The 26933-nt window shown below is 39.3% G+C and overlaps 1 protein-coding gene across 1 annotated transcript in view; it reads right to left on the bottom strand.

The window, feature by feature from the left end:
• Window positions 1-1059: 1059 nt before the first annotated feature.
• AFG2A (AAA ATPase AFG2A) overlaps window positions 1060-26933 on the bottom strand; it is a 27015-nt gene continuing 1141 nt past the window's right edge. Inside the window, exons 2-9 of the mRNA XM_010168287.2 lie at window positions 26567-26724; window positions 23357-23415; window positions 21577-22212; window positions 19188-19317; window positions 18495-18551; window positions 17502-17625; window positions 15936-16191; window positions 1060-1241 (exon numbers count right to left, since the gene is read on the bottom strand). Of these exons, the coding sequence (XP_010166589.2) occupies window positions 1060-1241; window positions 15936-16191; window positions 17502-17625; window positions 18495-18551; window positions 19188-19317; window positions 21577-22212; window positions 23357-23415; window positions 26567-26724 (1602 nt within the window). The remainder of the gene's footprint in view (window positions 1242-15935; window positions 16192-17501; window positions 17626-18494; window positions 18552-19187; window positions 19318-21576; window positions 22213-23356; window positions 23416-26566; window positions 26725-26933) is intronic.

Below are 26933 nucleotides of genomic sequence, written 5' to 3'. Positions count from 1 at the left end.
TGTAGCAGCACCGCATTGGCTCCAAACAGGCTGGTATTTCTAAAAGGCACAGCAGAGCGATAATGACACGAGCCCAAGAGCCAGTAGCACAATAAGCAAAGAGAGAATTAATAACTCTGGTTCTCAGCAGAACTAATTACCTTGGAGGATATTGATGCCGCTACACCATTTCCAGGAAAAGCTGTCTAGGGCCAGCCCAGGCATTTCCACCCAGCACTTCACTGCACAGCACGGAATCTTAACAAGCCAAGTGTGATATCCGAGCTGGCTGCGTGCAGCATCCTGTTCGCAGATTTTATTTCCCTTTCCTATAGTTTGGGAATAAGGGTCTACAGTTGTGCAATCTCATTCCCAGAAGACTTATCTTCAATGCAATGAGACATAAGTGTTTTCTTCCAGGGCCTGGGGAGCTACTGAGAAACACCAGCACAGATTTAGTAAGATTAAATACAACATTTCATTTTGCTGAATCTTCTTAAACCAGATCAGAGCAGTCTTAAATCAGATCAGTTCCCCAGCCCAATTTATGTTGTGTCTGCTGCTGAATTACCATAATACGTAACGGAGAGGACTGTGAGCAGGGTAAAGATGAACCTGGCACCACCAACTGCATGTAGAATTAGGCTTTACATCCAGTCACAACAACCAAATCTCTTCACAGCTTTGTTTCAATATACTTTGGTTACAAACACTAAACAGTTGGTTTCTGCTTAAGTTTGTGTCTGCTTTACAAAAACCTCCAGCTTTCAGAGCTATTCAGGATCTGCTTTGAGTAGACATCTTAAGATTATTTTTTTTTTTAACTTGATTGACCCACTCAGCATATAAAACTAGAGATCAGGAGATATGCTCCTGCTCTACCAACTCTTCCTAAAGCATTAGGAACTTAAGCTTCTGTAAATGGATCTTCAAAATTATAATTAAACAAACAAATAGGCAAACAAAAAGATGATGCACAATATTTATTGGTAACATGAGGCTTCCACTTCACAAAATGCCTCTCTTTTGATAGGGCATTTCAATGCCTAACTGCAATTCTTAATGTGGCTCTAAATGTTGTTAAGTGTATTGTAAAAAATAACTTACTTTTGGCACATCAACTGCCACCTCCCTCATGGCGCTGGGCCTGACATCATTCATCCCCTGCAGGAAGTCATTGAACGCAATCATCACTGACCCAGCCACCTCGCTGTCTAATAGGTTCGGTCTTTTCCCCACTGCTCTCTGCAATGCGTACAAACCTATTGAAAACAAAGAAACATGGAAATATGTAGACTTCCTCCTGGTTCTCACAAACATACGCAACACGCAAACACACGGCAACACTGGAAATTATGTTCAAAAGAATGTCTCAATGCCAGGTCTTAACTAGGTCAAAGACCATTCAAGACACTTCCGATGAGAGAGTAAAGAAAAGGGGATTTAATGACCACAGACAGAATATAAACTAAATCTGTTCCAAAAGACAGAATGAAACAGCCTTGCCCCTGTGTTCCCAGAGATGAAGCTAACAGCAAAATCTCCCAATGGCCATACATCGATCCAAACACATTTCTAAACCACAGAGGAAGAGGGATAATGAGCATTCAAGGCAAGCGTTAAATCAGCTCACATAGGACATCTGCAACCTGCACCACTCCTCTATTATTAGGACTCTGTTTTCGAACAAACTGATGAGATTTCTTTTACTTTCATTGGAACCCTATTTTGCTACCTAGTAAGGTGCCAGATACTGATATTTTTCTTGATATGCAGCAAATGTTCCCTGCAACACTCGACAGCTCTTCTTTCCCTTCAGTGATCACCTTTTTCAAACGCAGGTATAGCTTTTACCTTCTCCTTCGTTTGGCCAAATCGCTCACATACGATACCTATAGATCTCAATACTAATTCCTAGCTTCCCCCTATAATTCAGTCCTTCAAAAACCACATACATCCCACCTACCTGCACATCAATATATCAATACTCCTCAGGCAGGATCAGGCGGTACCATCTGCAGCTCCCAGGCATTCCCCAGAGAGAGCAGCTACAGCCCCTGCTGTGTAAGATGCCTGGAAGGCATCGTGGTTTTCCCACTGTAAAATTATGTCTTTTAATATAATTTGGAGTCCTATTGCTTCTATTTGCACCCCTGTTCTGTGAACTGGAACTGTTAAATATATCATTTAGCATGTTATTACGTGATGAGTATAACCTTCTATAGGTATAACACACACATGCAGATATGTAGTGTCTGTTGTCACGTGTCACAAAAAAAACCCAAACAAGGCAGGCAGTATGACACCAGTTTGCCTTGCATGACCATAAAAAGACAAATATTTGTTAAATCTTGTCTATATTTAACCAAACAAAACGTCAATTAGTGCTACATGAAAGGACAATAAAAGGGATAAGTCGTTTCTGAAAATAGATATGGTTTTAACTTTGAGTGGATTGTTGTTTTTATTCTACAGAGGCACTGGTGGATGTGGACATGCAAAGTTTCTGACAAAAACAGGAATTCTGCATTTCCTACGATATATACAACGTGTGAAGAGACATAATATCTCCCCTGTGAAGCAGTACAGCTGGTGTCTCTCCATAAACTGACAATTATGGCAGTCTGAGCACCTGCATTCAATACCCAGGCTCTTAATACAATAATGAAAAAAAAAAAGTTTGTAATTCAGGTTTCCCCTTGTGCAGAGCATCCAGAACTAATAAGATATATAAATAAAAACATTCCATGAGGCCAACTAGAAAAATGAAAATCTGGTCACCAGGGGACAAGTATAAAATGTAACTGACTCATTTTAACAACCTAGACAATTTTCATGTTATTCCTCTTGCCCTTCTTCCTTCCTCTGAAACGGTTCATTTTAAGCAAACAAGGAACTTAACCAAGACAACACAGACTGACCCCCCTCAGCTTTACAACCTGCATCCAAGCAAGTAACAGACTCAACATCTTATTCTAGTGTCATTGCAGCTAGCACTTCAGGGGGGTGGAAGCAGGTATTGGGGTTGAGTCCCATAATTTCCTTTTGGTGAATCCAATTCACATGGCACTTTAAAAAAATGAAAGAATAAATAAACATAGCATGAAATTAAGTCATAGAGAAAGCAAGTAACTGATAAGGATCTTTGCTTCTCATTTCTACACATAACTAACTGCTCCATCAGGTACCAGTTTAACCCAGTGCACATTTGATGCATTTATAATTATGTCACAGTTGTCTTTTTTTTTTTTTTTTCAAATGACATGAGGAATTCTTAAAACCAAACAAGTTTATTTTAAAAATTAAGAGAGAACAGCACATAAAAACACCCAAAGAAAATACTGCCACTCTTAAGGATCGTTACTGCCAGTGCTACTAGGAGTACGAGTGAAATTTCAGTCCTCAGCAGTGGGTTTGAAATGCAACAGCCTTGATCCCAAACAGGAATAAAGAGGTCACAGCTTTCCAAACAAAGCCGGAATTCATTTCAGCATGTGCACGCACACGCCACTGCACAGGTCAGCATTTAATTGAAACAATGTTTTACATTAAAACAATAATAAAAAACAGATTGAAAAAGAAAGCATGATGCTTCCTGTTTCCTCCTGTTATCATAATCATTCATTCCTGGACTTCAGATTGACCTCTAACCAGACGGGGAGAGGAAAAAAAAAGCCTTATTAACAGGGGAAGGACACAGCCAGAGGCAGCAAAACACATCCTTGTCTTGAGCCACTGAAAGATGTATTTAATGTAAGGAAACGCAGGGTAGGGTGCAAAAACTGCACACTGCTAGAAGCAATGCAGAGGCCAAGAAGGTGAAACACTACAGCAAACCCTAATTTATCACTACAGAAGTTACAAAGCAGAGAAACTGAAGATTGAGACATAGTACCTCAGAAAACATCAAGCGTCTCAGCTTAGCGCTGGGTACCTTTAGCATGGGAATGTTTTGGTTTGAGTATGTGGCATTGCTGCAAACACCCTCAGCACAGCATTTGTTTCGGCTTTGCTTGCTCCTTTTCAGATGCTGCTTCATTCTCAGGGATTACTGAGTATCAACAGTCTTGTGGCAGTGATCGAGGAGGCTCAGGAGTAGGTTTTCACTGTTTGATTGCAGCAGGAAGGGGAAGGAGGACACAGATGAACTTAGCCTGCTGTATGTTCGGTGGGACTGTTTATACAAGCACAAGTTACCTGTTTCTAGCAAAGAGTTAACATGACCAGTCACTAGGATGACCCTTCACAGAGCAGAAGCTGAACTCTGAAGACAGCCTTCGCAACAGTGAACAACACTGATTCTTCAGTGGAGTATAAATGGAAAATCCCAGTTAAAAAAAAAAAAAAAGAAAAAAGAAAAAAAGAAACAAGCATAATAAGTCATGCGTGATGACAAACAATGGAAAATAAACAACTTGTTCCAGTCCAGCAACTGTGTGCTCTACCTCACCAACTCATCCTGTCTGTCTAGAACAGAGGAAACTAAGTGGACAGAGGGGAAAAAAAAACAGCAGAACGCCCTGTCCTGGTACAGATGATCCTTCTTTGGTACCAGGCTACGCGTGAGGTTGATAGCATTGTTTCCCTGTAAGATTTTCTTGCTCATAGCTTGGCTAAGTTGTTGCCACATTAGATCATAATCACAAATGTCTGAGCCTAAAAACAGCCTCTACGACATTGCTATATTTATCAGGCTGTGTATAATTATACACTACTGTAAATAATAGAAAGCATCCACTCAAAACGACAAACGCATGTACTTCAGGTGTTCAAAACCAGAATACACACAACGCTTGAGGAAACGGACTGAACAAAACAAAACTGCTAATCACAGAACAGCTGAGGATGGAAGGGACCTCTGAAGGTCATCTAGTCCAACCCCCTGCTCACACAGGGACTCCTAGAGCACATGGACCAGGATTTTGTCCAGATGGATTTTGAATATCCCCAGGGAGGGAGATTTCACAACCTCTCTGGGCAGCTGGTTCCAGTGCTCAGTCACCCTCACACTAAGTAAGTTCTTCCTTATGTTCAGGTGGAACTCCCTGTGCTGCATTTTAAGCCTGTTCCCTCCCATCCTATTGTTGGGTGCCAATGAGAAGAGTCTGGCCCCGTCCTCTAGACACTCTCCCTTTAGATATTTATAAACATTAATCACGCAGTTTTCACTGCCCATCAGCTATTTTTCCACAAATCCATCTTGTCTTGACTTTCTCTTCCAGAATCCCAATACCAGAATTTGCAAGTAGCTTCAAAGAAATTGTAATCTTCTTGTAATATTGTTTACAAAAGGAAATGTTTCTTCTTTCCCTGCTAATTTGGTATTTCCCTCCCAAATTATTACGGTCAAACCCAGTAGACACATACCATTTCCCCCTGTGACAGCTGTCAGATCCAACATGATACTCTCCTGCATGGCTGGAACTGGAATACTCAACAGCATATGGAAGAATTTCAGCTTCCTAATGGCACTGGATGGGGCATCTTCCTCCACTTCTAGATCTTTACACACTATACTTCAAAATTTAACAGTTTTATGCATTGAAAAAGGATTTCATATAATTTAAAATCAATTTTGAACTTCAGAAACCATAAGAGGAGCATACCTAGCTTCGCAAGCAATGGATACAAAAGTTATTCCAATGTTTAGTATTTTTGAGATAAGGAATTCTTCTGCTTTATGTTTGGCAATTTTTAATCAGCACGGCTTTTTGCATTGATTCGTGACAACAATTCCAAAAGTGTATTATTAAATCTTTAACAGAACCTCCAATATCATACACGACAAACCACATGTACACTGGAACATATCCGAGCCTCCTAAACAAAGGGAATTTATAGCACCTCCTTACATCACGATATTGGATGGCCAAATCCAAGGAAAAAAAACAAACACAGAGAACATGAGTATGTATGTTATTTGCAGTTATGCATAAATAGACAGTAAGACAGACAAAGCCTGTTTGCCAAGCAGATGGAAGCCGCACCAGCTCCAGGTAAGGACCATTCCACCATTCCCACAGACACATCCTCACCTGTTCAATCTGTCATCCCGTGCAGACCCAGCAAACCAGCTCTCCCACCCACCATGGCGAGGCAGCACTGGGGAGCAAGAGCAGCAGCTGCCACGAGCACGAGGGACAGCAGGGATGTGTCTTGGCAAAAGGTTCTTTTTCCCTTTACTCCCCAGTTAATGGAACAATGGCACCAGGCAAGCACCCAATGTCTGTGGACTACTAGCAAGCTTTCCTCTGACCTGGGGACAGGAACCATCAAGTCACAATAGCTGAAAAATTCAATATGTTCTTTCATTTGCATCCCAAGAAACGTCTCCAATTTGGAGGAGGTTTTGGTTTGGTTTTTTTTTGTTTGCTTTGGTTGATTTTGTTTTGTCTCCTCCTCCCCTCCCCCCCAAATGTACATAGGTATGGAATCAAACACACCAACAAATTAAAAAAGGAATAAAAAAATTTCCACAAAACAGACTCTTATAAATACATTTTAACTTATATATTTTTTATTTAACCTGTACATAAAATGAATGTCTATTAAAAAAAAAAAAAAATCAGGAAGCAGAACCCCTTATTTTTGCTCTTGAAACCATATTCTGCAATCTGTCTTTAGCTGCCAGGGCTATATGGGAAAGTCCCTGAAGAACTTTCATATAATGTTTGCACAGGAAGGATAATGCCCTTAAATCCCTTGTAACCATAACATTGCAAATTTACTTGGCTAACCTGAGCACTAATCTACTGTAGGGATTACGTACACGATTTATAGTCCTTCGTGAAGAGCTCTGGCATTTGCTGGAACATGTCTATGGAGCTAAGAGAGGGAAGGAGGGAAGGAGGGAAGGAGGGAAGGAGGGAAGGAGGGAAGGAGGGAAGGAGGGAAGGAGGGAAGGAGGCACAGGAAGGATAATGCCCTTAAATCCCTTGTAACCATAACATTGCAAATTTACTTGGCTAACCTGAGCACTAATCTACTGTAGGGATTACGTACACGATTTATAGTCCTTCGTGAAGAGCTCTGGCATTTGCTGGAACATGTCTATGGAGCTAAGAGAGGGAAGGAGGGAAGGAGGGAAGGAGGGAAGGAGGGAAGGAGGGAAGGAGGGAAGGAGGGAAGGAGGGAAGGAGGGAAGGAGGGAAGGAGGGAAGGAGGGAAGGAACTGTATTTTCAAAAATTCTTCCATACAGGAAAGAGTTTAGTCACAGATCAGGTACACACACATCATTTATCCTAAAACAATGACAAGGGAGGGAAATAAGGAATGCCAGACTGCTGGTTTCTAGCCTGCTGTCATACATAAATGTACCCAAGCTATGGTTAGTCATACGGGTGTTAGAAGAAAAATAAGGACTGATAGGCTACCAGAATAACAAGGGCAGAAAGACAAGCAGCAGCAGTTAATTAATGCCAGTCTAATTGTAATTAGGAACACTGACAAGTCAGAATATAGCTAAAAGTTAAAGTCAGGAGACCTAGGAAACCTTTGCCTGAAAATATTTAAGCTCAGTCCCCCCAGAGCAGCTGTTTGTGCCACATACAACTGCCTACTGCTGTTCTGACTCCCGCAGAACTAACAGACATACAAATTAAACTACATTTCACCTGAGGATCTTTTATCAATTAAACAAAAGAACTAAGAGTGCTTTCAGATCCTAAGTTTGCCACTGCATATTAAAGGAAAATATTTTCCCTAGAGCCTGAGAGGGAGTGAGAAAACACTGACCTTTTCTCCTGTAGTACCATTTCTATACAAATAGTGTGTCTGAAGTATAGCTGATACTAGCTTGTTCAGAAAAAACAAACCAAAGCTATAGAAAATATAATTTCTTACTCAGATACTCAGAAAGCTTGCAGCTTTGCAACCTGAAGGTGAACATCTACTCTAAATGTTTCCCCTTCTCCTGTCTGTGGGAACTTCACCAAACTGCCAGGACTTCCCAAATATGATGGACAGTGGTTTGGCAACTTCATCAGCCACTTCTCTCAGGGCTCTCTCACCGTTCTGCTCAGGTAGGGCTGCACCAACACAGGCTACTCTGGCATCCTGCACCCCCCCACCCTTCAAACCAAACAACTTGTTTTGGGGCTGACCCTTCAACTCACTCAAACGCCAAAGTTTTTATACGCACTACGACCATAAATAACATCATTTCTTCTGTACCACTCAAGCTGCAGAAGCAAGAGCACAGTGTCCATCTGCCATGAAAGTTAATTTAAAATATTAATGACAGTTACTGATCAACTCTTCTGAAAATATTCTTCATTTCCTGCTTATATAAATATCAGCAGACAGAATGGGATGTGCTTTAAACAGATTATTAAGTACTCGGCCCACAACTGTGTATATGAAGTCAGCAATCCCATCATCCAATTAACTGCAAGCTAGTTTCAGATAAAAACACACTTAAAATTAGTTATGATGAAAACCAAAAGTTCACATGCCCTGACTGCAGTAAGTGCAACACTCGCCATACAAAAATAAAAATCAAGTGCCGTTACAAAACAAAAAAAAAAGAGGCCAGAGACTTTATGTAAGAAAAAATAACTACAAAAAGCAACATAATGTGCACCAGTGTCTCTTCAGAGAGGCAAATAGAGCAAGGCTTTCTCCCTCTGAATACGAAAACAGTTGCACTAAGGAAACATCTGTGCACTCAGCAGATGCAAAGACACAGGTAAAAAAAAAGAGATTCAGAAATTTTGCAGTCACATGAGAATGACACCAAACCAAAGTAAAAGGCTGAGAATCTAACCCTGTGCAACTGAAATAACACAATTTTTGTGGAATCTTAGGAAAGTAGTTGAACTATTTTAAAGTCTAAGACAGCAATTCTAAAACCAAGTCTTTGTCTTTGCCCCACAAGATGTTGGGGGGCGGAAATCCTAAGAAAGAGGGCAAGGAATCCCACAGACAAGAATAAGGTCACCACACTCCACCCAGTCTCCTGCATGTTCCTTCGAGCTGCTCAGCAGCATCCAGATGCAGCCACTTCTGCATGGAAGCTATCATCCTGAGTTAGTGCTCTAAGGAACAATAAAAAATATAAAATGGTACAGCTTGAGTCCAAAAAAGCCACATTACTTTGTTTGTGTGCAAGCAAGGATGCATTTGTTCATAACCTGTTAAGACAGCAAACGAGGTCAATTGCTCTGGTTTGAAAACAGCTTCTGCATTAAGGACTCAACTTTAAAATTACAGAACACAGCACTGAAGACAGGGATTGGATTTTTTTGGTCTTCTTACATCATAAATGAGCATGGATGGAACACAGTATCAGAAAACACAATTGTTCCGGTCCAAAAATTAATTTGTAGCTTTACTTCTGTATCATGTCTGGACTTCCCAGTGCATTTCCAAATACAGTGTTCTGCCATTTCTGCAAAAATCTCTCAATATCATAAGAATACATTGTTTTGGTATTGACCATCTGATTATACATGTTATTAAGGTAAAAAAAAAAAATCCCCACATTTTCCACATCACCATTTTATAGAAAGGTAAGTGACCTTTCCCACCTCATTTGGAGTGTCCCATGGGAACCAGTATGCAGTCAGAGAATGCAATAGCAGATTGTTTGCAACAGCATAGTTTCCATCTTTTTCTGTGCTACAAGAAAAAATAACTAACAACATAGACATCAAGTTTTCAGTCACTTTCCATAAGGGAATAAAATAACTATAGCACGTCAAGCATTTTCTCTTTAAAATCTGTAAGTGCAATCAGTTAATTTGAAAACAAACCAAAAAACACCCTGCAACACAAACAATCCCATTGCCTTGGTCACCAGCTGCCTTTGTCAAAAGCTACGCTTCCAACAGCATCTCAGCCCGTGTTCCTACATTTAGGACTATAATCCAAGAAAGATATTTACATTTGTTGTATACCCCCAGTACAACTCAGGTCCAAATCGTGTTGGGAAAGGTTCACGCTGAACTTTTATAGCTTAAAGCAAGGATAGATATTCCTGATGCCCTAACACTAGGCTGTTTCATCGGTGACCGAGCCAAAATGAAGAGCTCGGATGTGAGATACAAGGCTGAGAATCCACGTACTGAACAGCGTTTGTCTGATTGAAAGACCAGTCAGAGGCTGGTCCTGAGGGTGCACAGAGACTCACTGTTAATCACATTAGCCCAAACGGCTCACATTTCTTGCAGGTGGCCAGGCTACCAAAACTGCAGAAGCTGGGGGAAAAAAAAAAACCCCATAGATCTAACACAAAGACATTCCTGGCTTTCAGGGGAATTTACTTCCTCATCAATTACAGGGAAAACCCAAAAACCTTGGAGCCAGCCCATCAACTGCCTCATTTTTTTTTTTATTTAATTTTTCTTTTTAATGCAAGAGGATTGCAGAAACTCTTTTTTGGGTCATAAAAGAAACAGTAGGAAGTTTCTCAGCCCCAACAGAAGCCAAGTACAATATCCCCCTAAATAACTTCTACTTTTATAGAACTAATATCTACATATTATCAACATACCTGAAGGGGGCCTACAAGAAAGCTGGGGAGGGACTTTTCATAAGGGCAACTAATGACAGAACAAGGGGAAATGGGTTTAAACTGAAAGAGGGTAGGTTTAGATTAGCTATTAGGAAGAAGTTTTTCACTGTGAGGGTGGTGAGACACTGGAACAGGTTGCCCAAGGAAGTTGTGGATGCCCCCTCCCTGGAAGAGTTTAAGGCCAGGCTGGATGAGGCTTTGAGCAACCTGGTCTAGTGGAAGGTGTCCCTGCTGATGGCAGGGGGGTTGGAACTAGATGATCTTTAAGGTCCCTTCCAATCCAAACCATTCTATGATTCTATACAGAGCAATTGATTAAACAGCATAAAGACTCTTCATCCTAGCTGTATTATTCATCAGAAGGCAGGGGTAACAAAAGGGTCAAATAAATACCACAGAAAATAAGATCTCCAAACGACAGGACTCTTAATTATGAACATTAGACAACAGACCACATAATATGCCTATGCAAGTAGCTTCACAGATTCAGAAGAGTAATGCTGATTCATACTGGTCAAAGATTTAGCTCAGTTTCTTATTTCTGTAAGTTTTTTTCTAAAAGCCAGCTCAAGCCAGTGAACCATTATAAACCTAAAGGCTAAGCAAGGTGATAGCTTTAAGATCAGGCAATTTAAAGAAAACTTTGGTGCGAAACAGCGTGATCAGTGCTTTTTTGACAGAAGTCTCAAAGTTTTCAGTGGTTGCAATGCAGCATCCTCACTGGAACCAAACAGATGTTATTGCAAGAGAGGCCACTATTTAAACAAAGCCATTTGTTCTTCCTCTGCTCATGATGCTATCTTATCACAGTCCAAGTGTTTTATATCAGCACACTGAAATGATGTGGAATGAACAAGGATGTTCAAGATAAATTGTAAGAGTTACAAAGCGAATACTTCCTTTCTCTGTAAACAATATGACTGAATCCACTTCTTGAAGAAATCAAGCTATATTTATATTCACCCTCTTGAAATGCTACAGGCAGCCATAGAAGGATAAGTTTATAATAAATTGCTATATTTGGAAACCTTTGTTGCTAAGCATCTTCTAACATTCAGTACAGTTTATACCATTCATGTCCCTGCTACATAATTAACATTTCATATGTTTTTCCAAAAAAAGTGCAGTGCTTATCTTTGTTGTTAAATTAAAACCATTATAGTTTTTAGGGAATTAATAAAAGACTGTGTGGCAAAATAATTAAAGCAGAAGAAACAAGATCACAGGGGTATACAAGCACTGACATTATATGCAAGGATATGGCAGAGTCTATCTTCTAAACACTGCCTCAGCTTGAGACCAAACAATTAAGAATGCAGCTGTTAACACTAAAAAGTAGTCTGCTAAATAATTCAGGACACAATAGACCTCTCCCAGTCCTGAGAATATGACTTTCTCAGCTGCACACATAACTAAGCTCTTTGCTGGTCAAGAATTCTGTGCATGTGAATCCCTTAGAGGGTGCTCAAGTCCTCAAAAGTCTGCCACAAGGAGCCTATTGCAAGCTCATGTCCACAGAACATGGCCCAATGCCCATCAAGGTAGGTTTTGCAGGTTTTCCATACTATTAACCTATAGGATATTAACCTATTTCCATACTGTTAACCTATAGGAAAACATGCAGTTGACTGTGGAAATCAAAAACACATTGCTAGGCAGTAGAGAATCACAGCAAATCCCACTTTCTCCAATGTGGTCACTACACATGTGGATAACATAACCTGGAACGGAGATGAGGCACACTGATTCTGGAAGCATTGCATCTAAGCTAGTCATACTCACCATGTTAGGAACATCAGTTTTACTTTTAACTTCCCAGCTCTTGCAACAATACTGTAAGCTTCATTATACCCAGCTTTTTCCTATAAAGTCACAAAATTTTGTGGGTTCATTTTGTGAAAAGCTAGAACTGTATCTTTAGTAGAGGAAAAGGAGGTATTGGAAGAAAAATACACTAATATTTTTAAAATTCAGCAGATCAAATAAGAACACCCTTAACTGATTTTTATATCCATCTATATATTAAAATTTCACAGGTGTTTGGTCATAATAACCTGTCTGGAAAAGTCCAGAGCACACTGCACAGATTCTCCAGGTTTCTTGCCCACCTTTCCCCTCCTTGCCCATTCCAGCATACACAACGCTGCAATTCTGTGCACACCCTATACACAGGAGCCTAAGAACGCTGAACATTAAAGGCTCCTCAAACTCCTCACCAACTTCCGTGAAAATGCACAGAGCTGCTGAACAGAAGAGAGAACTTGCCTGTCTGACCCCAGAAGTACCACCAAGCAATTTTTGCACTGGAGAACAAACAGCTTCTGCCAAGAAAACAGTTGGAATACATTTAACTCTACAATATCTATTTACTATTCATTAACATATGTCCTTTGGAACTATATAGAAGACGAACACCAAAACTTTTAGAATTAAGTAGCTTAGGAAACCTAATTATAGATGCAAAAGTGAAAGGTTTGTCTATCAAAGCCCCACAATTACTCTATTCACTGTGTTACATTAATTACTACTCCCTTGGTTTATATCAGCAATACATACACAGTATTATACATGTGTTAAAAAAAAAAGATAAGGAAGGAGAAGTCCTTTGTAAATGATCTAATCTTTGTATTAAGAATATAAAGATATTTAGCTTGTAAACTTTCAGGCTTCCTAGCCACAAATGAAGTAGCTAAAGACATAAGTGGGGTAAGCAGGACTCAAGAGTCTCCCACTACAGCAACAGGACTAGCAAGCAAAAATAGTCTTGTACCAAAAACTGAACATGGATTTCTGAGTTCGGAATTCCTGCTTCTACATTAGTTTCCATGTTTCACCTCTACTTGCACACACATCATGTGTGAAAGTGGCACACGGAATCTTAAAACTTGTGAAAGAACTCTTAACTCAGATATTGCCTGAATATGAAGCATTTTGGTTATTTAGAAATGCACACCAGCAGTCTTAACTATATGTTTATATCATGCTTTATGTTGTAATACATAAGAAATATTATGTTCAGTTCTGAGCCCTACGTTACCAAAAGGTTATTGACAAACTGGATGGAGTTCAGAGAAAATCAACTTAATTTCTCAGAAGGCAGGAAGGACTTATTTATGAGGAAAGATTAAAAGAGCCAAATATTTATAGTTTGGCTCAGTAATGAATGAGGAGGTAGGGGACATGAGAACAGCCTAGAGATATCTGAAGGGTGTAAACACTAAGGAGGGAGAGTGAATGTGTTATACAAGGATGTAAATAGAAATAATGGGATAAAACTAAACAAGGAAAACTTAGGCTCAGTATAAGAGAGCATTCCTGGACAGCAAGCTATCTTGGCCCACGGCACAGTTTCTTAAGTGAAGCAATAGAAGCCCATTGCTTGGAACAACAAACAAGACTAGACAAAACACTGGAAAATCTGCCATATGGAACAATCCTGCTCTGCTGAGGACAAATATTACCTCATAAAAGCTAGTCTTTTCTAAGTTTAACTCCAGTGAAAGCAGTAATATTTTTACAAGGTGGTGAAAATTTTATATTAAAAATAGATATCAAGCGCTTAATCAGAAAAAAAGAATCCAACTAAGAACTTTCCTTAACCATGAGCAACTCAAATTCAGTTTACATTATACTTTGACTGAACCATGCTTCTGCAACTCTTAAAAGGGAAAAATACATGCGGGCTGCAAAGAGTTAACAGCGCTGGACTGTATTCTCCCCAGTAGAGGTCACTCCAAGTTAACAAATTACAAGGAAATTTAACAGCATGGATTCAAACTTTAAGAAAGAAGATGAACAGAAAGGAGACATCCTCCTTCCCTCATTCCCAGCACCGGCTTTGGATGCAAAGCCCCCAGGTAACAGCGCGTCCTGCAGTCAGCCGCAGGTAGATGCCAGAAGTTTTTGGATCTACATAGCACGTAATGTTCAATTTGCACAACATTCAACATTTATTTTCTAAAAGGCCCTCATGAAGTGGGTAAATATCACCTATTTGCAGCTGGATTATGAAGTGTCCAGAACCCATGTGCGCAAGCACAAGTAAAGCCTAGGCTGGGTCATGTTTGGAATTGAAACCACAACATTTTTCACTGAAAATTTTAGATTACATTAGTTAAGTATTTACTATGTGAGGACTGTGACGCAAGCAGATTGACAGGCTTCCAAAAACACAGAGGAAGGAAAATAAGAAGTGAGTTTATCTCTTTAGTTGTTGTTTGTATATATTTGTTTTAAAAAGAATGTTTGCTAACTTAAAACAGAGCTTAAAACACAACAGAAGAGCACTATAAGATGTGCAGACACGGAGTATTGTTTTTTTTCTTCTTGATCCATACGAAAGTCCACAACTTCGCATTTGAGAACTATCCCTTAAAAATAGGTAAGCTGGCAAGTAAAAACCTTACTGTTCCAGGTGCCATCACCTCTAATAAAATTTCTGTCATCTTCATAGTTAATTCTGATGCAAGAATTAACCATGCACTGCACCACTGCCAGAGGAAGCTGTCCCAGTGCCAAAGGAAATAAAAGTAACAAGCACATACAGCAAACATATTTGCCAACTACAAGGGAGCAAATATGCGTAAGCGGAGCTGAAGAGTCTTATTTTGACTAGACTGTTTTAAAAGGCTGCTCATGGGTAGAGTTAAGGTCCAACACTTGAAGTGCGTAGACACATTCTAGCAAAATGTAGGAACTGATAGAGAGCATCCTTTTAATATTTCATCCAAAGAAAACAGAAGTGAACTCATGTTTAAGTATCCCCTGGAACACAGTGAACCCTGGCTGCCTGATTGATGGTGGATAATTCTCCAGGGCTACGCCTGTACAGAAGGCCAAGGGATATTTTCCAGCCCCCAGCTCAGGGAGTGCTCTCCAGCTTTCCCAGCTCCGCTGCACAACCTGACCCAGGTGCATACAGTCCCGTAACCCCTATCACAAGCTCCTCATCTGCAGGCAAATTAAATACAGGCACAGAATACGGAAGCGAGCCACAGTAAACACCACTCAGGCCCACAGTCTCAACATCCTGGGCACCAGGACCTGCAGGACAAGCTGTCTAGCCTGAGTAAACTGGGATTTTGGTACAGAAGGGGTAGACTCTAGAGTAGAAAAAAAAATAAAAATCTTAGGGATATGTCAGTTAACTGACTAAACCATTGCTAAACTGAGAGACAGCCAGCTATCTCTCATGCTAGAAATGGCACAGGGGATTCCCCAGTGTTATTATTCATAACATTAGATTTTAAAATCTGTTAATTCCAGAAGCAGACTGGTGTTTCTCATATTCCATACTTGGCTATGTTTTCTTTGACACAAAAATTAATTAAATCTCGTTGTTTAGAAGCTGTTAGTACAGACTGTGGATTTTTATTTTTTTTAAAACAAAATGAAGAGACTAATAATAAAGAAAGATCCTAAATAATATAGACAAAGTCTTACCTGCTTCTTTGCACAAGGCTGCTAAGTCTGCACCCACATAACCGTGGGTGCTATCAGCCAGTTGCGCCAGTTCTGCTGCTGTGAGCGAATGGGGAACTTTCTTGAGAAGCTTTTGGAGTATGTCCAGACGGTCTCGGGCATTAGGAATTCCAATTTCTATCTCTTTATCAAAACGCCCAGGTCTGCGCAGCGCTGCATCCAGTGCATGAGGACGATTAGTGGCCCCAAGTACCAAGAGTTGCCCTTCGCTGCCTTCCTGAAGGCATCAAACAATGCAAAATATTAATTTTAAAAACAATTAAATCTCACACAGCTCGTAAACATACTTATTGCTTACTTTTCCCCAACTATTACATACACTAAAATCCTGATGCTAGCTCTAAAGGAACAAAGCAAACTTTTGATGATGATCCCATTCAACAAATGATCCCATTCAACCTATCCCTAATTGCAATTTAGTAATACTATAGGCTGCACACACATACAGATAATACATGAGAAATTTTACTCCAAGATGCCTTCAGCCCAGTGTGTCCCACTCTAATCCCCAAGAACCTGCTCTCCTGTACCAGGAAAGTAAGCACCAAGGAAAGAAAAAGAAGCTTTTAAGCTAAAAGGCAGAGTCGGCACAAGAACAAAAGGGTTATCAGCAGACCTTGAATAAACAACGTTGGGAAACAATTTATTTAAGGTATCAAAACCAGCAGAGACAGGAAGTTATAAAGCTTCCTGTAGGTTCAGGAGGAAAAGCAAGGTCAAAAATCCTAACCAATTTCCTCAAGCTCTGCTTCTTCACTTTTAGAGTGAGACAAAATCAGCTAGGAGGTCTGCTGCAGGGCCATTCTCTTTTTGTGAAGGAAGCGCTTTCTCCAGGAAGAATATGCATCAGCCTTTGCGATCAGAAAATATCTTCTGCCTGTGCACAACTCCAGACTGGGCAACTCAAAATATCATGCAGGAAAATAATGGGAAACTTGCACATTACATAAACAGCAGAAACTCATTTTCATACCCTAGACAGATTTCTTTCATCTTTCCTGCTAATAATCGTAACAGATGAGAGACTGGTAAACTTTATGGGCTTAATCCATAATGTTCTTAAGTCAATTAAATTTACTGTTTCTTCAGTTGGCTTTTGTTTATGTCCTAAATACTGCTATGGCAATCTTGAAATAGCTGCTGTTGCCTTTAATAATGCAGCCTACATAAACACCAGAAGTATTTTGAAGACTTATTTCAGAGCAATTAAAAATACCTGTGTTAGTTCAATGATGGGCTACCACTAAAATTTCAGTTTTATCTCCAAAACTACAAGAGTGGGAGAAGGCAAAGGAAACACAGTGAATGGAAGAAAATTTACTTTCTTTTCATCTCACATTCATCAGAAGACATTCCCCTCATATGTCTACTGCATCCAATAAAGCACTAGATTACTATATAAAGTCCCACTTAAGTCTATTTTCTTTTCCCCCAAACAACACATCTAAAATTGGCTGCATTATAGAGGCAAAATTGTTTTGTTCAGCTAGTCCCCATACACATTAATTGTCTCAATAGTCTACTTACTGAGCCAATGCCATCCATCAGTGTCAGCAATGAAGCAACAACTCTCTTTTCAACTTCATTCTGAGCCCCTTCTCTCTTTGGACAGAGTGCATCCAACTCATCTATAAATATAATGGAGGGGCAACTGGGGGGAAAAAAATTAAGAAAAAAGGAAAAAAAATTAAGGTGCCCAGGAAGATTTAAAACACCAAGGCAGAAAACTGTGAAGTTGTTTACGGAAAACATCCAGTTCCTACAAAAACTAACAAGCATCCTACTCCTTTAGACAAGTGAAAGTTCCAACCTTGAATATGGCATTACTCAAAGAGGTGACTGAAGTGACTACTATACTAGACAACTAATACCTTTAAGACGACCAACCAATCTACTTTTCTATGACACTCTACCCCAAGATTCAACACTAAATACACTGATTTCATGAGTAAAAAGACAGTGTTTTACTTGCCACAAATACAGTATACAAGTCTTTTGCTAATGTGTTATGAATACCAATCATCTGGAAGTCTAAAGTCTGCCTTAACCAGGTCTAAGACATTTGGGCAGAATGTCACCCTAATGCAGAGGCACGCTATATACCCAGCACCAACACTAGCTCATTTAGAGTTGGCTTCCACGTCTCAGCACAGTACTGCATTGCCCTCCAAAGATAAAACTAGACAGAAAAACTTGGATCCAGATGAAACTCCAGCTCGTGCCTCCATCTGTTGAAATAAGCGTACAATACGCTAACGATACAGACCGAGTGATTTGGCACCATCTGTAACAGTCCCTTAAAAAGGGTAGTATCCAAAAGCATTTAATAGGCATACTAGAATTTCACTGCTTTCCTTCTAGCTAAGCCCTACATAAACAATTTTATTTCCTTTTAAAAACCACTGCAGGAAAAAATTACAATTCAGAGATTCTTGCAAGTGTTTTTCTTTTAAGAACATTAATGCTGGAACTAATACCGCAAATAAGTGAACGTGAATAAAATGATCCAAAAGAACATACCGCAAAGAAGCTTCAGCAAATATCTGACGTAATCTTGATTCAGACTCCCCATAAAACCTGTAATAATTAAAATATTGTAATAAAAAACATTTTTTGGGCTTTTCCAGGCAACTTGGAAAATTACTGCTCATGTGTTCCAAAAAGCCAGAGCGCACCCTTTCAAAGTCCCGATGAATCTACAATAATCTTTATTTCCACCAGGACAAGAAATTAAGGTAAAATGGGGCACAGGCAAAGATATAACCACCTTGTAACTAAGAAAAAGACTAAAGGGAAAAGCTTCTCTCCTCTGCGTTAGAAACAATTTTATCGATATTTTTAAAGAATAAAAAAATATTAGTTCCCTGGAGACATTAATCTGTGCAGTGTCATCTTAAATTCAAATACGCTTTAACGAGTCGCTCTGTGTTGCAGAACTAACTAGCACGCAATTGCAGATGTAGTTTTAGACCCCTCTTTAATTTAGTCCATGCCTTACACAAATTTCTTGGCCAAATCCAATAAACTCCTTTTATTACAAAAAGAAACATAAGCCCTACTTGGGAGAACCCTTTCCCGTTTGTTTTTTACTCTCTTGGGCAGGTAGCCCATAGCTAATTCAACATCTACAGCTCTCCACAATGGACAGATGCCAGGACAGATTTGGGGCTAATATATTTACAGAATTAATGAAAATAAATTGGGTGGACTTACTTGCTTATTATTTCAGGACCATTAATAACGGTAACGTGAGCTCCAACCTCATTTGCAATGGCTTTGGCAATCATAGTCTTCCCGGTACCTGGAGGGCCATATAAGAGCACTCCTCTAGGAGGAGGGATTCCTTTAAACAAGCACATGCACACAAACAGAGAAAAAGCCATTTTGTGATAAATACCGGACTGAAAACAACCTTCATTTGCACATTTCACTGACGCAGTTATTACCAGTTACAACTTGATCTCACCATTAACTTCTTTAATAGATATATTTTGACAAAACCATAGGCTTTCAGTGGGAAGAGCACTCCTACACGGGACGTATATCCGCGTTTTTTACTTTTCAAATCCCAATGACTCTGTTTAAAAAGCAACTATTTAAATTGTCGTATTTTTCAGTAGTTTAATGCTATAATTCTCCTTATGTGTTGTGGTGTTTGGGTTTGTTTGGTTTGATTTTTTTTTTCCAAAAACTTATTGGACTGAGTACCTAATGCCCATGAATGTACTTTAATCAAGTTATTCATGATTCTTACAGTGTCATTATTACAAATTTACAACATCAGAAAAACACTTCTCTTCAACACTCCAAAAAAATTTCAGAAATCTTGCGAAGCTCGATTCAAAATTACTTTTAGAAAGATAAAAAATATACAACAAAAGGATGAATTTGCCTCTTTAATGGCAATTGTTAAAAGCTGAAACAGACAGAAACATTCAGGCACAGAACATCAGGGACACTAGAACAAGGTACTACTATGTACAGTTACAACTGGACAGAAACTGCAGGTAACTGCATGAAGTAATATTATGGTCCCAGGTAAAGAACCAAAAAAAGAAAAGTTTCAGACCAGCAAAGCCAGATTAAATGGGCACAAAACTGAAAACAGAAGGTGAAAAATTAGGAAACAAAAAGAAGAGACAAATGTTTAACAAAGGACCAACTCTGGCACAAAAGGCATTGCTGAAACATGACTAAAGAAGAAACCAGGTACTGGGTACAAAGAAGAAAGTTGGGTACTGCGATACCAGACAGGGAACGATGCTCAACAGGCAGGTCACCTCCCAGTAGTGACAGAGAATAACACAGCTGGTGTGAACAGAAAGATTTAATCTTAGGAATTAATATACTCAAAAAGAAATAAAAAATCTGCTAACTGATAGAAGATAGAAATAAAGTGCCTTTACAGACAGGTTACTTCCCAAGTCCATTAAAGCATGTGCTGCTCCCTCGTGTGGTGTTTCTGGTACTGCCAAGAAACAGAGCGCCTGAACCAAAGGTCTCGCCTCAACCAACAGCCTCGCTCCCCCACAAGCAGACAAGGAAGCAGTAACTTGTGAGGAAACATCATCTCTCATGTAATTAGGAGAGAATCCGATCAAGCACTTTTGGAACTAAGTAGGAAGAACGCTGATGCTGAAGCAACCTTTCTGCTAACACAAAACCATGCAGTGATGCTGAGGCTGGAGGTCAGCAAATTGAGCTGGATCACAAGTGGATGAGGACCATACCACCCCACTGACACCTGTTAATCACGCCCAAACAACACACACCTGTTGTCTTATGGAAATTGTCTCAGTGATCACTGAAATCACCTCCTCTCTAAAGCACATGTGTGGGAAGAGGTAAGGCAGAGAAACAAAAAGCCTCGAAGACATGATATTAAAGAAATATTTACAGGTAAGAGTCCTGTCTCACAGTGATGTACATCTAGGCAAGCACAACGAGCAGCCATGCCTGCTTTGTGTACATATCCATTTGGGATAAACGCACAGTACGGGGTTATATCTTGGTCACAAAAATCCTCATATATATGTTAGATACAACTTTATATATGGCAACAGTAATCGTGTTAGTTTTTCCACGCTGTAATTCCATACTGAACACACTGAGCAGTTTGAGTAAAGAGCCTCAAACACTTCCTTAAAATATTGCAGGAACCCTACAATACGCAGGGATAAAAACAGCAGAAGAATTAATCTGGTTGAGTTTTTCTCAACTTAAAAAAATATAATTAGTTGACTCTACCAAAACAAATTAAAATCTTATGAGAACACAAACATCCACACCTTTCAAATGCCCAAGTATAGAAGTCTTTCCTATTTGCTGTAAGTTCTACTTAGGCATATGTGAATTTTCTTAGAGACATGTATTTCTTTCCTACTCCATTACTTTCCATGCAAGCTAATCATAACATCTTCATAGTATTTGTACAGTGTAATTATAAAACCATTTGACATTGTTTGAACACACAAATATACCAGATCAGTGTTATATGAAATTCAGTGCATATTCCTGGAATAACTTGATAAAAAACAAAAAAGTAATGTTAAAGAAAAAAAACTAATATCAAATGAAGAAAGCCAACTCTCAGGCATCATACCGTAACTCTTGAACAGTTCAGCTTGCTTCAAGGGCAGCTCAATTGTTTCTCTAATGGTTCTGAGCTGGCTGCTTAAACCTCCTATCATATCATAGGTGACTCGGGATTCACAATCACCATCTTCTGCTTCATTGGTCCTTGTTTCAATAAAATTGATTCTAGTTCTGGAAGAAATGAAATAAAAAATGTCTGTACTGCTTATTGCTCCAGTTTTGCCAGGAAGTGGGAGTCTCTCACTACCTCCTTTCCCAGCCAACTCCAAATCCTTGCTGAGGTCTGCACCATTTCCCTCGCTGCAGGTTTTATCTCCTTGATCAGAGTCTTGACCACTGGATGCCACAGCAGAACTGGGTGTAACTGGTGAACCTGGATCCATGGGTTTGCTTGGTGTGCTCATAGGTGCAACCTCTGGATTATCATCAATGTCCATCTTGCCAAGCTGTAAGGACAAATCTAACGTACTCATCTCCAAATCAGATCTTTCAAGGTCTGGCTCATGCATATCACTGGAAACAGCACTCTCCTGGGCAGTCAGCTCTGCACCATCAGTTCCTTTCACTTTCATCACCACCATGTTACAAAGCTTGCCATAGAAACTGAAAGCCAAGAGGTTTCCTGGTAAAACTATTTTCCCATCTATGAGAAGATTAAAAAAAGGAAAAACAAGACAAAGAAGAAGAAATTTCAATTTACTTTGGCAGCAATAATATTCAGACATTCTTGTATCAGATTAATTCTTTATCAGGAACTCTAAAGAGTGCCATAAATTACCATAACAAAAGGTTAGGTAATTTCCAGGTAAATTCAGGTAATTTAAATGATCCTTTTGTACACAAACAGACTACTGGATAAAGATTTGTCAGTATCATTAAATCTCTCATACTAAGCCCATCATTAATTTGAGGTTGTTAAATTTCATACAGCATACAAAGGGAGATTATGGAATTCATACTGTAAGAAGTAAAGATTTTGTATTTGTGTGCCTTATAGGTTCACAGTATTTCATGTTTAGCCCACCTTCTTTGAGACTCTTGGCCTAAAAAAAGGTAAGGTTTTAGCCTTTGTGTTGACAAATAAAAATTAGGAAATGTGATCTGAATGCACCCTACAGGCACTAAAAAACAGAGGCAAATATGTAAAACAAGATACGTTATTTCCAGCCAAACTCATGAATTTGGAATACAGTTAATGTTTCCTGCTTCTTAGCATAGCTATACAGTTAATTCCTAAACCAGAAGATTCTCTTTGAATACAACAATTTGTAGTGAGTGCTTTGAGTAGCACCACCTTGAATAACTTGCCTTGGTTTTTTCCCTTACTTATACACACCTACCACACAACAAACAGCAATTTTGCTTATTTACCACCAACATAAAAAGAGAGTCAGAGTATGAGATTTCACATTAATACTGATCCCTTATCCCGTCTTTAACGTGTAGTATTGCACTTGTCTTCACAGTGCAAGGAAATTCTGAAGTGCATCACACTAGCTGTCGCTGCTGGCCTCCTGGCTGATAAACAACCGTAACTTGAACCAGCAATATGTATAATGGGCACAAGGAATGGAACCAGGATTAAGACAAATTAGATATTTATAGCATGGCAAAATTATTTAGCCTGAAAAAAACAGATCCCTAAAAGAAGCATGAGCAGAATAACATCCTCTATTTTGCCATAAGCCTTTGATTAAGAACATAAGAAGAAACTATTTTCTATCCAAAACTTGATGATCTACTATCAAACTTAGAACAGTCAAAAGAGAAGCAGTAAAACTTAATACCTAGGTTTCTCAGTAGACAGGCAGACATTTCCTCAGCATTAACGATGGCATCTTTGTCCCTGTGGTAGGAAGAAAAAAAAAAAGAAAGAAAAAAAAAAATTTTTCCAAGCAGTAACTACTTCAAAACCAAGAGTCCACACCACTAAGGCACCAGTATGATGAATGCCACCTATCTTACAGTATATGATTTAACCCCACAAACAGAAAAGATGGATGAGCACTTTACAGTCTTCAGATCATAACATCTTAACTCTAAAGATATTAGACGCAAAAGTAGTAACAAAAGCAGTGTAAATCCTCAATTTGGGGTTATTTTTTTCCATACAAAATGCTGTAATAAACAGTATCATAAGTTATATTTATAATTTGTTAAGATTACAAATATGGAATGCATGCTTCTCATCTCACCAGGCAGAATGGCCATTGCTACATTTACTGAATTGAAAAACTTAGAGCTAAAGTAGGTCATTTTCAGCCCTGCAAGCACACATACACATCTTCCACTGACTGAACGAGCGCCTTGAGCACTTGTAACAATGTGCATGCCTTCAGCACTGCACACCCGCTACCAAAACAGCACAAGTTCTCCCCACAATGCATTTTCCAGCCTTTTATTTAATCGAGTTCAAGTGACTCAATAGATAAGCCTTAAGTCCCTTCCCTCACTAGCCCTGGCCAGGCTCACGATGCTTTCTCAAACACCATCTCATCACTGTGATTTAACACACAACTGAACACACATGCTCTTAGCCCAAAGCAAATGAAACGTAAAAGGTGTTTTATATGAATGTCTTTCTCTGGTGTTCATACTAAACAGAGAGTAGAGACATCACTAACCCTCCCTGCTCCTCAGATACACTGCAACGTGTAAGGCTGTGGCAATTCAATCATTTTTCAGGGATGGTTTATCCGTACAATCTTTCTTCTGTTTCATTTCTGGCTTGACATTTTAATAAAACCACCTTTTTTAATTCCTCAGGATTTATCCCCCTCAGCCAACCTGTATGAGTCTCACACATCAGCCCTTCTGTTTTCACAACAGAATGAAGGTTTCACTACATCCATTTTGCAAACAAACATCTACAACCTTTGTAAGCACTCTGACCTGTGCAATGAAAAGCATTACACCAAGAGCTGAACAGCAGCTGCAGCACCAAAAGCATTTAAAGCAGACACAGCTGCTGCAAATAAAAGTCTGATCATCGGGGGGAGCTCTAAACCTAGAAATAAAAACTCATTTCTCCATTCTCCTGATGAAGACAGCAACTTGAGGGAAAAAAGGGTGTTATGCTAATTTAGAGGAGAGCTCTCAAAATATCATAGCCGTTGCTGGCAAGTAAATATATACTCAAATATGTTGTTGGGGTCTGAGGTGGGGGAAGAAAAAGCTAAATTACACATGCAAGCAACTCCCCTGAAGTATTAATTTGCAGAAAATGAACTACACCTGTGAAGTATCTAGAAGCCTAGGCAGTATTCAAACAATAGGATTTCCATTTATTCTTTTAATAATTCATATTCTTACATGATAGGATGGCACTATGATTTTTAGTAAATTAACAGACCAAGTATGGTTTTCACATTTTCTCTTCTAGAGTAATTCTAGCAAAACAGTCATTTATATGACCTTTAATCTGGTGGTACATACACATAACAGTCCTAGGAGCCTGACTCCTGACTGGCTGAGAAGTAAAACTCTGGCTGTGGAACAGTTTCTAAAAACATTACAATAATCATTAAGTATTTCAGAAGATACATACAATTCCTCTGACCTCATCCTTAGAGTGTATTTCAGTAAAAGTCACAGCTTTAAAGAAAAAACACATATTAATAGCTTAGGTGTAATTATCTGATTTAATGTGGGGTTGGATTTTTAATGAACTGAGTGCTTTCAACCACCTCTGTAACCAAACAGTATGTAATAATAACAAAACTTTCTATAGGATTAAATTAGCCATAACAAAAGGCCATAAAGATACCTTTTTTTTTTTTTTTCATTTTCTGTTGAGAAGAGAGGCATGGAGGGCAAACCAAGCTGCCACCAGGAAGTCAACGCAGCCAAGTTAACCAGTAAAGTCATCATTAAAGCTAAACTGGTTATATTACTGACAAAAAGCAAGCCTGCCTCACCCACATTTCTGAGTATCAGTATGGATAGAAAACAGCATGTCCCCCTTAAAATGGACAATGACAACACCATATTTGAAAGCAGAGGTTTGACAGGGAAATTAAGTTAACTCATAGAAACTGAAGTGTTGGGCCACTTTCAAAAGTACACTGTAAAATAACTTGATTTAGGAAATAACTATAATCAGGCTCTGCATCAACCCAACTGTTGACTCTGTGGAATGTTACGAGAATGACAAATATAAGAAGTCATTTAGCAGATCAGTAAACTGCTAATTTTGCAAAGCTTTCATGATTTCAAGACAACTGTGATTCGCACCTTTTGCTCCCTTTTTTGGGTGAATCTCAATGAAAAAAGCAAAAACATACCTCTGAGAGTTTCCAATCCTACAAAAAATTCCAGTAAATGAAAGTGGAGCACAAAACCATGCGTATACAAAGGTGAAGTTTTGAAAGGAAGTGGTTAAAAATAAAAAAAAAAATAACCACTGCACTCTCCCCAACCTGCCAGCCAGTAATTCTCCTAACCACAACAGGACTTTTCACCAAGAGCTTCTCAGATAGCAGTTTGCAGTATAATTCCTAACAACAGCAACATGGGCTCCTTCTAACCCAACATCAACTCTACACATAGAGATCACCCTTTACAAGCGACTTACAAGGGTAAGGAACCTGCCTTGATCATGCAGTTACACACCCTTGCCTAATGCAAACACAACGCAGGCAGCTTGACCTCTTCTTCAGGAGGTGTTGAAATTAATTTTCATTTATTTAACATAAAATGAAGAATCTCTTAAGACTAACGAGCTTAGTGTCATTATACTCTCCACAAAAGCACCATTCCTCAGCTGAGATTTTGTACAACAGCTGAGCCACTCCTCTGCCCACAGAGAAGGCAGCAGTTAGCAGCAGTTGGTCACTAGTTACTAAGCTTCAGTCTTAATCCTACAAACATCCACACATGTTTGACTTTGGGCACTAATTCTATCAAAGTAAGAGAGAAAAACTGCATCTTCTAACAAGAGTCTGCAGTGCAAAGCAGACACCTCAGGGTAGGTCACTAGGTTATAACAAGTTGCATACCTCAACTTTACATCGACTTCCTCTGCCTGGATGACTGCACCAGTTACAGGCTGCACAGTGACGGCATCACCTGGATTTACCTTCAGGTTCTTCTGTGTGGTTTCATTCAGCCCAACTTTCCCACCTGGAAAGCCTGTGGTGGGCCAAGCAGTACAGACCTAGGAAGAGTTTCAAAGCAAACAACTGTCAGTTGAGATTTTCAGTCCTTCAGTTAAAGTAAGCAATGTTTTATTATGAAAAACATGTGCTGAGAGGGGAGGAGGATTAGATCAAAACCTGGTGCCACAGAGGAAGATACAAGTAGCACTGAGCTCTTAAAGACATGATCCAAGACCCTTTTCAAGAAGGAAGGGCTTATATTTTCCCT

This window comes from Antrostomus carolinensis, unplaced genomic scaffold, assembly GCF_000700745.2.
Source record: "Antrostomus carolinensis isolate BGI_N321 unplaced genomic scaffold, ASM70074v2 scaffold5450, whole genome shotgun sequence".
In the NCBI taxonomy this organism is placed as follows: domain Eukaryota; kingdom Metazoa; phylum Chordata; class Aves; order Caprimulgiformes; family Caprimulgidae; genus Antrostomus; species Antrostomus carolinensis.
The sequence above is the reverse complement of the archived record's forward strand: the minus strand, read 5'-3'. Positions and strand labels throughout refer to the sequence as shown.